General features: G+C 55.6%; 1 protein-coding gene across 1 annotated transcript; it reads left to right on the forward strand.

Annotated features, from left to right (window-relative positions):
- Nucleotides 1-332: 332 nt before the first annotated feature.
- Nucleotides 333-11,664, forward strand: ypel5 (yippee-like 5). Its single transcript, XM_039749583.1, has 3 exons — nt 333-658; nt 6,714-6,881; nt 10,532-11,664. The coding sequence occupies exons 2-3, from the start codon at nt 6,741-6,743 to the stop codon at nt 10,754-10,756; spliced, it is 366 nt and encodes a 121-aa protein (XP_039605517.1). The 5' UTR covers nt 333-658; nt 6,714-6,740; the 3' UTR covers nt 10,757-11,664.
- Nucleotides 11,665-14,339: the final 2,675 nt, after the last annotated feature.

Below are 14,339 nucleotides of genomic sequence, written 5' to 3' on the forward strand. Positions count from 1 at the left end.
TTATTAGCCCCCCGGTTCCAGAATGGCCGCAGCTCCCTGATTGGTGTACCGATCGCACGCTCTCCCTCCGCCTTTATCCCAAAGACGGGCTTGTTCGCTTAATCCTAATACTATCACGTGGATTTGGTTGCTTCCTGCCTCACCGCCGACGTTCCCCTTGACCCGACACGTTGGATTTGGCCACATCGATTATTGGAGCTCTTTAGCCCTTTTTAAATAAAGCGCACTGCACTTCAGCGCCGAGTAATCTTCACGAGCGCTGAACGGCTATAGCGGAGCGCCCCCTGCAGGTTCACATTGGAGCGAGAACAGTCGAGCGAGCGAGCAAGCGAGCGAGCGCTTTAAGGTGACGTCACTTGCCGGATGTTGTGGTCGAAGCTCCAGGAACAGCTGAGCGACAGAAAACAAAAGGGAGAGCAGAGCAGAGCAGGCAGCGCGGGTGCGAGACGGACGGACGGACGGACGGACGGACAAACAGGCTGACTGACTTGACCAAGCGGAGACTAGAACGCGGTCCGCCAGAGAAAGCACGATCTCCAGCGAGGACGAGAGCGCAGCGCGAGAGTTCAACGAAAAAAATCCTGCGGGAGGAAAACGCAACGCACTCCGTGACAGACTTCACACAAGACCGAGCCAAGCCGCTGTTCACTGCCTTCAGGTAGGGGCCGTCCGCCAACGCCGACTCGGACGGGGAGAGAAAGGCCGCCGAGGTGAGTCGGGCACGACCGTCGCAATGAACTAGCGTCGAAGGCGGTCACGGGCCGCACGCCCCCGGACGACTTTGACGACGACGGGCCGCACGAATGGCCTGTGACATCTCTGTGGTGGGACGTGCGAGGTCCGTTCGGTGCGTCTGAGGCCGTGGCGTTGGCTGCCTTCGTGCTTCACCGTCTGTTTGTTTATTCGGCCGCTTCCTTCTTTGGCGACTTTTTAACGCGACGGTTCAAGTTGACGACGAAGGGCGAGTCTGCGTGGCGAGTGGATCTTTGAAAGCCCTGACAGGGTGACGGCACGCACGCCATTGTTCGTTCGGTGGGCTCCGAGGCCTTCGTGTTTGTTTGTCGGTGCGCCCCCTCCCCTTCCATTTTCTCTGCAGTAAAGGGGGGGTGGAGCGAATTTCTGTTTTTAGCCCTCGCGCGGCTTCGCAGGTGGGGGGAGCGGAGCGGGTCGGACACGTTCGGGCGTGCAGGGCTCAGGCGCCCACGAAGGGCCCGGCTGGCCTCCCCAGTCAAGCGGGTCATCTGTAATCGATTTAAGGAGCAGCCGGCGTGTCGTGGGGTTTGTGTGGCCAACCATGAAAACGGGGCGCCCCTCGCGAGGCCTTTTTTGTTTTTCGTTCTCGTTACAAATGTGACTTGGAATTGTCCACGAGTGTCCACCACTCTGAGTTTTAATCTCTTACGTTTGATTGAAAAGAAAAAGATGGACGTCTTCACTGAAGTCAAACTTGAGTCATTTGTGGGTTGAACTGGTGAAGCCTGTGTGCCCGACCAGGAGGACGAGCTCTTCAAGACCCCACAGATCAACCGGCAGGCACCTGGCTCCCCTCAAGTGACACCTGCCCTCACTCGTCTGACCCCGCCCCCAGAGTGAGTGACGTTTCTATGGCGCATCGCTGACCTCTGACCTGCTCAAAGCATTTAACACGAGCCCCCAAAACGCCACTGTGCTAGCAGAATGGACAGGACTGGTGGGACGTGGAGGAACACACTCGTCCCTTTGGAAGATGCCTGCTGATTTTTAAATATGATCAGTCTGGTCATAAAGGTGGCATCCCCATTGTAAGTGCCCCCCAACGCCTCTGATGGGCTCTACTGGGGTCCGTAGATGAGAGACTGGCCATTTTGTGCTGTCGGTGCAAATCCTTTGAGTGAACCCTGCATGTGTGTGTCTAAAGGTGCCCCCCTTTTATTTCTCCCTTGACATTTTGACCTCGGGGTCTGTCACCTGTGATGTCACTGGGTGGTCAGCTCACAGTTAGTCGCTTGCCACCTGCCCTTGGCATGGCATCTGAGACCATCGGGGTCCAGTGTCTTCCTCCCTATGACACCTTCTCACCGTGAAGTCCTTACCGCCTTCACTTCTCCGAGTGTCCAAGTCCGGTTGGCATTGTGCAGTCTCCTCGTCCAGACCGCACGTGACATCACCGTCACTGGGTGCCCTAATCACAATAAATGGGGGTCTTCTGTTTGTCAGTTAGTGTGCTTATTCACTTCTATTGATTGACGCCCTTTCTGATCTGGGTGGTGTCTGGAGACCTCGGATTGGCATTCTGACGTGGAGAGCATGAATGAAGGTGGGATTGGGGGCTGCTGTGGGTGGGTGTTGTCACTTCTCTGCTGATTTTCTACGTTGTCTTCTTCAGTTAAGAGACCACCTTTGTAATTCCAGTCATTTGAAGTTTAAAGGCGCTGCCCGCACTGAGGGCTCCGGTGTGGCACTCGTCTGTGCTGGGGAGGCAGCATAAAGAAGGGTGAGGAAGGCAGGCAGGCTCTAATGTAGGCACGGAGCTGGGCAGTCTGACAACCGTGGCAGAGCGACGGGCACTGAGCAGACAGACGCCTGTCAATCATGGAGAGTCCACTGAAGAGGATCATCTTCAGAGGCAGACTGACAGACAGAGGAGACCCCACACTATGTGACTCGGGGGGGGGTAAACGTTCACATTCTGCATTAAAGTTATTGTCTGCTACACCTTCATTGTTCTCACTCTGATATTTAATGTGCTGCTGCTGGAGTTTGTGAATTGGGATTAATAAAGTGTCTGTCTGTCTGTCTGCCTGTCATATAGTGCCTTTCACTCTAACTGTGGGGTACAGGCCTGCTGTGCCACCTGACGTGAGCTTGTCCCCTATAGCTCAGCAGCTGCCATGGACCTCCTGGGTATCTCAGGGGTGACGGTCAGATTCATCAAGTTAGCATTCTGTTCCTGTGAGGCATGGTTAGGGTGGCGCAGTAGTTGGCACTACATGCTCTCAGATATGGCACCTGTGCCCAGCTGTTGTTGCTACTGCAGTGTCTGGGGGGGGTAACCCTGTGTTTCACCCTGGCTAGTGTAAGGCGGAGGAGGGGTGGGTAATGCCAGGGTTTGTGCCTGGCACGGCAGGTGCACTGATGGGTACTGTTAATGCTGCCCGAGTGGCCTGTGCAGACATCTGACCTGAACCCGCCCAACGTTAAAGTGGCACGCCAGTGGCTGAATGGGCACACGTTCTCACAGGCGCACTCCACAACTGCTATGAGGGGGCCGCGCCATGCATGGTGGGACGGTCAGGTGGGCACAAGGTGGTGGCTGCTATAAGAACACTGGCTCTCCCCCCAAAAGCTGGCACGGCCTGATCATGTGACAAGCGGTCTTCCTCGCCCTTGTGGCCCTGACGTGATGAATCAGCCGCCTTTCTTATCTAAGGACTGTAAGGCTGAGGGGGGCCGCCTTTGGTGGCAAGTCCTGGTTAGTCGGAGACTTTGGATTGGTCCCTGAAGCCCATGTGATCTTGTCAGTGTGTGTGTGTGTGTGCCACTCGGAACACAATTCTGTGCGCTCGATTGGTCCCTGGTGGTCTTGTGCCAGGCTGTGTTCTTGTACCGTGTCGTTTGTTGAGGTCTTCGTCAAGCGCCACGCCAGTGCCAGTCTAAAGTTGGTCATCGGCCCGCTAGCCCTCCAGTACAGCTGGTTGTGAATTTAATTGCCCGCCGCCTGTCTGATGGCACGACTGTGTACCCGAGTGTCGCGTGTGGGTGTAACTTTGGTGCCGACTGAGGGTCCTCCTACATCATTAAAATTCAAAATAAAGAACCCCCTGCCCAGTCTGTGCCACCCCGAGTCAGAGTCTACACTTCCACGTGCCCCCCTCAATGTTGCACTAGCGGTCAGCGACCGTTTAGAACCCTTTGCTTTGCAAAGCTGCTGTCCCAGCACTGAAATTTTGGGGGGCTTTGGGGCTCAGAACTCCCATCGACGGCATGAAGGGCTCAGGATCAGGTGGGCAGCCAGTCCCCTTTGCCAGGTTTTGCTGCCAGTCCCTGGCCACGGACCCTTTGTTGGCGTCGTCTGAGCGTCTGTCCGTTACGATTTCAAGGAACTTGTCACCAGTTTGGAGTGGCCATGGAGGTCACCTCTCTGCCTATATAGTGCCTTGTAAATCAAAGGGGCTCAGAAATTGGGAAATGTCAGCAGTTTGTGTTTATTCAGGGCTTGCTTGAGCCCCCCAGCCCCCCTAGACAGCAGCAAGTCACCTTTTTATTGGTGGACAGTGACGGTGACACACATTTGGTGGGCCTCTGTTGAAGTGATGTCATGGAGTTGTAGAAGATGAGAAGGCTGGCACACTGATGCCCACATTACAGGAGTGCCACCTTCTATCGGGTCTACTCTGCCCTTCTTTAGTTGCTCTGTGTTACGAGACGCCGTGGACCCCCGCAGTGGCTGCTGCCCGCCCTTGAGTGGAGAAGAGGGGGCTCGGGCCTGAGCACAGGTTTGTCCTTGGGGGCCGAGGTGCAGTTGTGCTCCGTCGTGGGGCTGCGCTGTGGAAGATGGCGAGTTATTCGGGTCGTCACTGCGTTGAAGGCGCGGGCGGAGTGTCACAGTGTGTGTGTGTGTGTGTGTGTTGTGCACTTCAGGGGGCAGCATCTCGATAAACAAATCGATGACAGGCTGAAAGTGCCAACCGCGTCTTCAGAGGGGTGCAGGTGTGGACAGTGAAGAAGCCTCGTGGACGCTCGTCTGAAAACGGACCCCCCGCCCTTACTGGAGGCCAGCGCTGAGGCTTTGTTTGGGTGGCATTTGGTGTCTTTATTTTTGTCATTGACACTCTGATGCCTGTTGCTCGTTTGGTTTGCCAGTGCAGCTTCTCTTGATTCTTTAAGGCACGCTTGGCATCTCCTTATTGAGCCGGTGTGCCCGGTGCTGGCACAGGCCTACCAAGTTGCTTATTTTTGCCTGTTGCCATTGAAAGCCATTGCGCTGTGCCCGCTTTCCAGTTGTTGCCCACCCGTTCTTTTGATGTGCTGGATGCCCCATTCACTCTTCATTTCCTGCTTTTCCAGAACAGTGGGAGGTGCCACCTTTGTGTATAAAATTCCTGCAGATGGCATCCAGCTGGCACGGGAGCTGCTTAGAGGCGCTGCCTTGTTCACAGGTGGCCTTTCTGTAAAAAAGGTGTGTGTGTGTGGTTTGCAGCTGGTCTTGCCACACACCTGGATGGGCCTCATGATGGCACAGGTGGCACCTGCTGCCAATTAGGGGAAGTAAAGGATGAGAAAAGCAGGCTGGGTAGCTGGCACGGTGCTTATCCTGCATTGTGTGGTACTGGAGTAGATGAGTGCGTGGCAGGCCATGGTTAGACCACCTTCACCCCAGATAGTGCCACCACAAACTTAAACCAGCAGGGGACAAAGGCCAACGTCTGGGCAGCAGAGGACGGACAGCAAGAGCCACAATGTATGTGATGTTAAGAGTGGGCATCAGGGGGCAGTGGTGGGCCAGCTGGTCTGGGTGGATGGGGGACGCCAAGGCCACTGGAGTGGCAGGTCATTGAGAATCGGCCGAAGCGCTGAAAGGGACTGGCGCAGAAGACAGGCCTGGCAGTTCTTGGCATGTAAATCACCAATGGGAAGTTAAAAGCTGCGATGAAATACGCTTAGGAATGTGAGGGTACACCTGGTGAGTTGCACCTGGCAGTGGGGGGCCAGCCCGCTGATCGATTGCAGTGGTAGATGGTGGTCTGGGGGTGTCCTGCCACCATTGCTCCCTTTAGGTGCCTCAGCCTCCTCTATAAGTTCAAACATTTGGGGCAGACGAAATGAGTCTGACCGTTTAAATGTCATGGGGTGGCACGGTGCCCGTCTGCCAGGGAGAGCCTCTGGAGTGGCAGCAACGTTGGTGCAGGTGTTGGCTTGGCAGTGCCCTGTCCACCAGACCTGTTTTAAAGATCTCTTCATGGGAGCAGCTTGAATCGTCATTGGCATAGTGAGTGGGCAAGACTTTGGACCTCAGACCCCGAGGTGGGGATCCAAATCTCACTACAATGTGACCTGCTGGGTAAGCAGTTGTGTCTTGGGTGTAAGTGGCAGTATGAATAACAGCGTGGCACTGCCCTGCCTTCGTCTTTGTTCAGTGTGGCATAGTCTCCATCTTCAGAGCTGCTGCTTTTTATGAGTAGTGGGTGAGGGCACTGCCGAGAGCTGCCAACAAGGGTCCAGTGTGGGGGTCTGCTTGCGTGGCGTGACGCACAACAGGAAAGTCTTGTGCAGAGTGAGTGAGCAGTGTGTTGGGTGGTGGCACACTGGCACCCTCTGCCCGCTCAGGATACGTTTGGAAGATGGGTACGGTCTAATGAGGGACCTGTCGGGGATTGATGCCCATACGTGGGTGTTGAGCGATCGCCCATTCCAAATTGCCACAGGCATGTAGGTAGGCATACGTTAAGACACCTGGTCAGAATACGGGCACTTTTGATTCTGGACAAGAGCCCTAAGCCCCCCAAGAGACGATTAGCCAATGACGGTCGCCGGACATTTCTACAAATGGGGGTGACCCCACATGTTTCCTTTTTGAATGTGACCACCCGACGCTCGCTGGTTTCCTTGCCCACACTTGCCAGCCTCGGCTCCTCCGTCTTTTGCAGATTTTTGTGCCCCCTGCCCGCCGTCTTAGCTTTCTGTCAGACGCCTCTCGTTGGTCAAGTGTCATAATTTAACTTCTCTCTTTGCAGGCCTTCCACGTGCTTCTTTGCTGGACGATGGGACGCATTTTCTTGGACCATATTGGTGGCACTCGACTGTTTTCCTGTGCCAACTGTGATACCATTCTGACCAATCGCTCGGAGCTCATCTCGACTCGCTTTACGGGGGCTACTGGGAGAGCCTTCCTCTTCAACAAGGTGAGCGTACGTTAGGAGGCCTCAAAAGGTCTTAGATTTGTTTGTGGACCCCCAAGCTACAGTGCCAGTTGAGTCGGGGAGACCTTACGGCGGTTTGGTCCTCGGACTCCCCTGCTGTCGTCTGCCTGCTTGTGTCACTCGTTGGTGCTGCTGGGGACCTAAAGTGTCCTGGGTGAAAGGGCAGAGCGAGCGCACTGCCCTGTTTGTGCCCCCTGTGTGTGCCGAGCAGACCGAGTTCATCAGGACGGCCACAGGGTCATTCTGCTTGGTCCCTGCCCTCCACTGCCACTCCGGTGGTCTCTTCCCGATCCCTTCATGAAGTGTACTGGGCTTTGGTTCGGGTGCCAAAGTGGCACGTTGAAGGACTTTTGTCCCCTGTCAAGGTTGAATGTTAAAATGAAAGTGTAGTAAGTGGCCTTTTGCTTTGCCGTGTTGTCACCATTGAATGACTTGGCTGTCATTGAGTGTCCCCCTTCCTTTTCTAGTTGTTCACATTTGTCAACTCTGCTCATTATTTGTCATCAAAGGCAGACCATTAACTGGGCAGTCGCCACCCTCTGAATACTCGACCCCAGAAATTTTAGGTAGAAAAAGGCGGAGTTAACAGGTGGGTGAGTGGGTTTGGGGGGCTATGGAGACCAATGCTGAACCTCCGCAAAAATGAAAAACTCGGGTCACCAAATCCACACGTCAAGTCCTCCAGAAGTGTGGGGGCGTAATTGTGAATGAAAACACCACAGCAAACCCCCCCGAATCTTCACATTTGGGTGGTCCGGAGTCCAGTCCAGTCCCGACTTATTCTTTAGCCGTTCTGCAAAGCGCACTGAAGGTTAAAGGTCGAAAGAAACGCAAGGAAAACGTCGTGAATGTGCGCACATCGGAGGAGGAGGAGGAGTTTGGGCCGGACCCTTAAACTCCAGTCCTGAAGGGCCCCCCAGTGGCTGCTGGCCGTCATTAGTGCTGCTGATTCTCGTGTTCTTTTGTTTTAATTGGCTTGACTCGGACCCCCTTAGTCGTTTCAGCCTGCCAGCCACAGTGTCTGCAAAGGTCTCGGTGACGTTGATCTGCTCAGGTCACCAACGCAGAAGTTTTATAAATGTCTGCCGTGGCAGAAGGAGAGAAGCAGCGAGCCGCAGGTTTAATGAACTGGCCCCTCGTTAAGAGACTGCTGGGGGTCTGAAGCCCCCCATGCGTCCGCTCGCTTCACGTCTCCTTCATTTAGTGAAGAATCGGCTGGTGGTCAACCCTGCTGGAGGTTTAGAGTTTAGTGGTGACCTGCTTTGGTCACCGACCCCAAACCACATCCCCCTCCCCCCCCACCTCCGGCCACCGCCGCCTCGGGCCACCGTGGCTCACTTCCCACCTCACCGTGAACAGGAAGTTGCCCTCAACGGAGGTCCTCGGTTACACAATGGAGCTGGGAAGGGCACACCTTGTGTTTGATTGTCCTGGGCCTACAAGGGGAAGTTGTGAGCACAAAGGCCGCGATGGGTGGCACTTGTGACCCCGAGCTCTTAAACTGTCGTCCTGAGAGAGTCGCCCACGCCTGGAGTCAGTCCATTGAAATGCCATCTGATCTTCAGCGTGGCTCGCGTCTGGCTGGTGGGCTTTTGGTAAGGGGAGCAGCTAAGGGGCCACCTCTTGTTGTTTTGTGGAACGCCATCTCACCTCTTAAAGGAGAAGCGTGGTGGCAGCAGACCAACCGACTTAGTCGGGGGAGAATTCCCTAAGTGTAGCCTCAAGCCCCCGAGAGAGATCATGTGGTGCCCCTGTCATGGCACGTGCTTGCTGTGCCCCTTGATCTGGGGGAGCAGCGCCCCCTCTCGGAGCTCCACCTGTCTGTCGACCAGGTGTCCCAGTGTCCTCGTTCACGTAGACCAGAAGCTCATCTGAGACCCCGAGTGCCACTTCACCACCATCTGACTGTAACCCTGCCAGTCTGTGATTGTTTGCTCTCACTGTCCTTCTCTAGTCGAGGACCTCGATGGCTGTTTAGGTCCCGGTGTGTATCCTTGATTGTGCCACAGTCTGCTGTGAACCAGCTCGGTGCCTGGCAGAGAGCCGCCTCGGCCACAAGGAGCACACGTCACCCTTTGGTCCCCAGATGGGACGTTGTATTCAGTGGGCTTATTGGTGACCTGAGCTTTATTGTCTTTAAGTGTTGGTTTTGCACGTCCTTGACAGGACCTTGAAGTGGAGGCCGGGTACAGCCGTGGCACAGTCTTGGCCCCCTCGCCCTCGTCTTCATTTATCTTCGGCTTTGCAGGTCGACACCAAAGTAAAAAGTTCACACATGCCAAGCGGTGCGGGCACCAAAGTGTCCATCGCCATTTTCAGGTTCGGCCTTTGAAACTCTGTCTGCCGTTGGTGACTCGGAGGTTCAGTTGAGCGCATTGGTTGTCGTGCCAGCTGCCCCCACGGGGTACTGAGAATAGAAAGCAAAAAGAAAGTCGGCCACAGCTGCCATGTCAGTTGGTCAAAGGTTTCGTCTCTCGTGGTGGCCTCGTTTGTTTGAGTGGCTGGCCAGTCTAGCGAGGTCACCGGCACATTGCTGGACTGTGGTGCCAGCTGCTCTTCAGGTGGGGTAAGCGGGCCAAGTCGGGGAAGTCGAGGAGCGTTCTGCGCGTGTGGTCTGCCACTTCATGGCACTTCCATGTCACGATGATGTCACCTCTCGTTAACCTGTGGGGCCGCGGAGCAGGAATGTCACGTGCTGCTGGCCTGTGGCGAAGGGGTCACCCGGTGATGGTGCCACCTCGGAAGTCTGTCGGTGGAGTGCGCTTGGCTCTGTGCTTGATGGGATGGATGGCATTTGGAGAGGTGGGGTGACATGTATATGTCATAGCGTGTGCGTGTGTCCTTATTTTGCATTTTCAGGGAGTCGGAAGTTTCCATCCACCAGGCCGATGGTCTCTTTAAGCCAGGAATCGATGTCCTGACTTTCAGTGGCGTCCGAGTTGGGCACCGTACACACTTCACGGCACGGATGGACAGAGTTTGGGTCAACAGAACCCCAGGGTGACGGCTAAGGACCTGCTGAAGGAAAGTGTGGCCATTCAGAGAGCACATCGTCATCGCCCGACTAAGGTGGCAGCCGTTACTCCAAACGCGAGAGTGCGGTTTGCAGTTGGGCACCAGGAATGTCGTCTGGTCAGACAAAAGCCAATTTGAACCGTTTGACCAGGAGGATGAGCCGTATGGCCGAGGCTCTTGACACGTCCCGACTGTGAAGCACACAATAGCATTGTATGGGAACTGGAGAAGCCACGGAGGGAGCCCAAGCCTGGTCGTTGAGGGGTCTCCCAACGGAGCGTTGGAAACAAAATGTGCCAGTGTGGCCTGCAAGTCGTCCTTGTTCTGTGGACACCAGTTCGACCTGTGGAAGTCCACCCACTCGTAACTGGGCAGGTGGAGACTTCTGACATCCAGGTTAGAAAGTGAGACGGGTGGCCCTCACCCAGGGAGGGGTTGAAGGATTGTATGGGAGAGTGTGGCCCCCCCAACTCGATCACGTTCATAATCTGCAAGGCGTCTGACACGCTGCTGCTCTTGAGGCTCCTCCCCGCAGGACTTGACCGAGAGGGTCTGTCCTCCCTCCCATTGTCACCGAGTGTCACTTTGATCCGTTTGTCCTCTTGTTCTTTTTCCAGGTGGTGAACCTTCAGTACAGCGAAGTCCAAGACCGCGTCATGCTGACCGGGAGACACATGGTGAGGGACGTCAGCTGCAAGAACTGCAACAGCAAGCTGGGCTGGATCTACGAGTTCGCCACGGAGGACAGCCAGCGCTACAAGGAGGGCCGCGTCATCCTGGAGAGGGCGCTGGTGAGGGAGAGCGAGGGCTTCGAGGAGCACGTGCCCTCGGACAACTCCTGAGCGCGCTGAGGGGCGGGGCCAGTAGGACACACTCCCATACATCCCTCCAGGCATGCGCACTCTCTCTCTTTCTGTCTCTCACTCACTCACTCACTCTCTCTCACACACACTCTACACACCGTCCGACCCTCTGCAGCAGACAGACAGCCAGCCAGCCAACCAACCAACCGAGCAGCGGCCCCCCAGATTACAGCAAGCCTTCTCTCTTCATCCTGCGTGCCGTCGCGTCGCCTTTTGTGTAGCAGTTGTCGTCTTCTATCGCTGAGAGAGAAATCTGGAAAACGAGAGCTGATCTTCAAGGACGAATGCCGCCTGTGTTCGCGTGCTGCGCCCATCACCTTCATGTTGTTGGGGAGATGGACGCATGCGCTCCTCCCTCCACCGAAGAGCACAAATCTGAACCGACCGACTGCTGAGGACGTCCCGCAGAGACCGATTGATGGAGCTAACCGAGGGTGGCCGGAGGACATGCGGAGCAGAAGGCGCCCCTCGCTTTAGATTTTGTGCTTTTGTGAAACGTCGCTAATGAACGCGGGGGAGCGCGTGGGACGTCCTGCCAGCTTTGACGATGCCGGGTGGGTGGGTCCTGAAAACCCTTCATCATCCTCATGTCTTTGGTGAGGGATTCTAGTAAACGGAATTCTTGTAGCAGCAGCAGCAGAGCTGCTCGATGGAAACCACACGGCGGGCTGGCAGGCTTAGCGCACTTCGTCGCGAGTTTCAGCCATCTTTGTCTTTTGGTTTTTATTTCGCGTAGTTCGTAGCTTCTGTAGTTGGCTGATGATGGGGAAACTGGGCGAAATGCGGGATGTTTAGTCAGCAAATGATCGTAGGTTTGAATGTTTTTGTTTCTTCTGTAGTTGTTAATTGAACAATAAAGTGAGACTTGCTGTCCACCCTGACAAAGATGTTGTGCGCCTTTCACTTTTTATTGACTGCTCTGTTAAAGTTCTCTGGAGATGGTGGACCGTTATTACCGAACGCGGAGTCGCGCACGCGCGCGCGCACGCACATACATAACACACGCGCATGCGCGGTCGGTCAAAGGTTCTGCCAACTGACCTAACGACCCGCTTCACTGCGGTGTGCTGGACCTGAGTGGACCACTAATGCTGGGCACAGCCGTCGCAGGGCCACGAGCGACAGAAGATGCCTGCTAAATCCTTAGCAGCAGAAACACGAGGTTCTTTAACCAGTTTCACATCACGTTAATAAAGAGCCCCCTCCGTGGTCCTCGTTCGTCCTGCTCTTGGATTTCGTCCTCTGATTCGACCACAGGCCTGCTGCTCCGCTCTCGAGGTGCCAACTTGGACTCACGTGAAGTTCTGGCTGCCGTTTGTGCCCCTCACACGTGCCATCGAGGCGGACATCGCATTCCCCCAACGTGTGTGCCAGCATCTGGCCTCTCTGCCCCCGAGTCTTACGCCACAGGGTGCCGTGTGCCAGGTCTGGGGTGACCACCACCGCCTCTTGACATCTGTGTCATTTATTTGTGGTCGCTAAGCTCGGCTCAGCCAGGATGCCATCTGTCAGAGTGACTCTTCTGTAAAGCCGTTCATCGATGCTCTTTGTTATCCTGCTGAACCGCCTGTACTTGAACAGAGAGGGAGGGGCTTGACCCCGGCTTGTGGTGGTGATGATGATGATGGTGAAGAGTACTAAAAGCCTGCTTATTGCATTAAGCTCTTTGCTTCCCTGTCCCAACCCCAGAAGTCCTAGCAGATGAATGGACGGATGCTTCCTGCCCTTTTTACTGTCTGGTATACCAGCTGAATGTGCCCACTGCCCTCGGGCCCGTACCCTGTGCTGGGGAGACCCCTGAAGGTAAAGTCCTGGGTATTCTCTTGAGCTGGGTGGTCACCGCCTGCGTGTCTTCCCTGTCTTAGTGTGGCCTTTTGGACTGGAAGGGTTTACAGAGGGGAGGCCGTTGTGCCCCTGGTGTTGGACCCCCAAGTTCGTTTTCAATTGTGTGCTCCGCGGCGGAGACGAATAACAAATGGAGTCCTCTGCCATTTTAGCGCAGGAGCGAGTGACTCGTACAAATAAATACGACCATCGACTACCCATTGGGGGGCACATAAAGTGACCACAAGGGGGCCTCAGAGCACCAGATACCCGTTTATACGCCAACAGGGGCCTGCAGTACGAGCCACTCAACAGCAGAGGGCGCAGCTTCCTGCTAAATAAAAAGATGACACGCCGAGGTGGGGCGTGCTGGGCAAAGTGCCTCTCTGCCAGTCCTGTTCTCCACCTGCCAGTGCCCATCTGTCTAACTCTGGTTAATGCGTTCAGTCCGTGTGAAAGGCGCTATATAAGAGCACATACATACAAGCGGCTCCCACTCTTTGCTTCGGTCTGCAGACCCCTATGCTCCTGATCAGGATCTGTCCAACCCCAGGGCAGAGAGGGGTGTGGGCACCAGTTCTAACCAGAGGGCCCCTGGCACTGTCCTGGTGCTGCAGTGTAGGACTGTCGTGGGGAAGTCCATGAGCTCCTCCCAGGAAACAGCGAGGACCACTTGTCACAAAGTTAAGAGGGGGGTCCTAGCAGCCATCGTGCATATCTTGAGCTGCCAGGGTCCACTGTGCCCACCTTCCCAGCATTCTCCTCCCGTCTCGTTATTCCAGCTCCTCAATTTCAGTGACTGACTCAACGTGAAAGGCGCTATATTAGCATGAGGGCTGCCTTTCCCAAAACATTATAATAAACATCGGAACAGACGTCCAATCAAACCTTTCTCAAGTAACCCAGTCGTGCATCTCAGGATGTGAGGGTCAAGCCCAGTGGTGGTGCCAGGCTCATGCAGATGGCAGTCACACCAGCAAGACACTGGGGCCAGTTAAGAGTTACCAGTCTGAGTAAAGCCACCAGAATAGGACAACCGGTGATAGCTAGGCCTGCATTTACACTCTGGGCAGTTAGGCAGAGGGTGTGCCACCTTCAGACCCGCTTACCCAGGGCAGCTGGAACCTGGCGTAGGAACTGCAGGGCACAAGGCCATGGCAGGACTCACACACACACACACACCCACCAGGGCCAGGCCACGGAGAGGGCACGCTTAGTGCAGGCAGTGACCACCCCGGGCACAAAGACCCCTCAGATTGCGTTTCCTTTCACTAAGGCGCCTCCATTAATCAGCTCATCCTGCCATCTTCTATCCATCCGTCCGTCTTCCGAACCGGCTCCGCCTGGGCAGGGGCACAGGGCGGTTGGAGTCCATCCCAGCAAGCACTGGCTTCAAGGTGACACCCCCTGGACGGGGCACACACGTCGTCATGCCAAGGCACTTGCCGGTGCGAGCAGACAGGTGGCACGTGAAGCCCCCGAGAATGCATCCCGCGTTTCTCCAGTCTGGGCACTGGCTGCCGAAGTGACTGACATGGAGGGGCCGCGGGCAGCTCTCGTGTTTAGAACGTCGCCTGCCAGGCCAGGTGGGGTGTCGCCAGTCTACTTTCTCCTTGTCCTCTTCCGTCACCTCTGTGCGATGAAGCGCTTCGGCGCCGCTCTCCTATTGGCTGCTTTCGCCAGGGGGGCGGTGCGATCCACTTGGCCCGCCAGTGAAAAAGCAGAAGGAGACACGCAC

Source organism: Polypterus senegalus, chromosome 3 (genome assembly GCF_016835505.1).
Source record: "Polypterus senegalus isolate Bchr_013 chromosome 3, ASM1683550v1, whole genome shotgun sequence".
NCBI classification, from domain to species: Eukaryota; Metazoa; Chordata; class Cladistia; order Polypteriformes; family Polypteridae; genus Polypterus; species Polypterus senegalus.

Coding starts and splice junctions, on each gene's coding strand:
- ypel5 (XM_039749583.1), top strand. CDS start 6,741: ATGGGACGCATTTTCTTGGACCATATTGGTGGCACTCGACTGTTTTCC. Junction 6,882..10,531: donor GAGCCTTCCTCTTCAACAAG/GTGAGCGTACGT, acceptor TTCTTTTTCCAG/GTGGTGAACCTTCAGTACAG.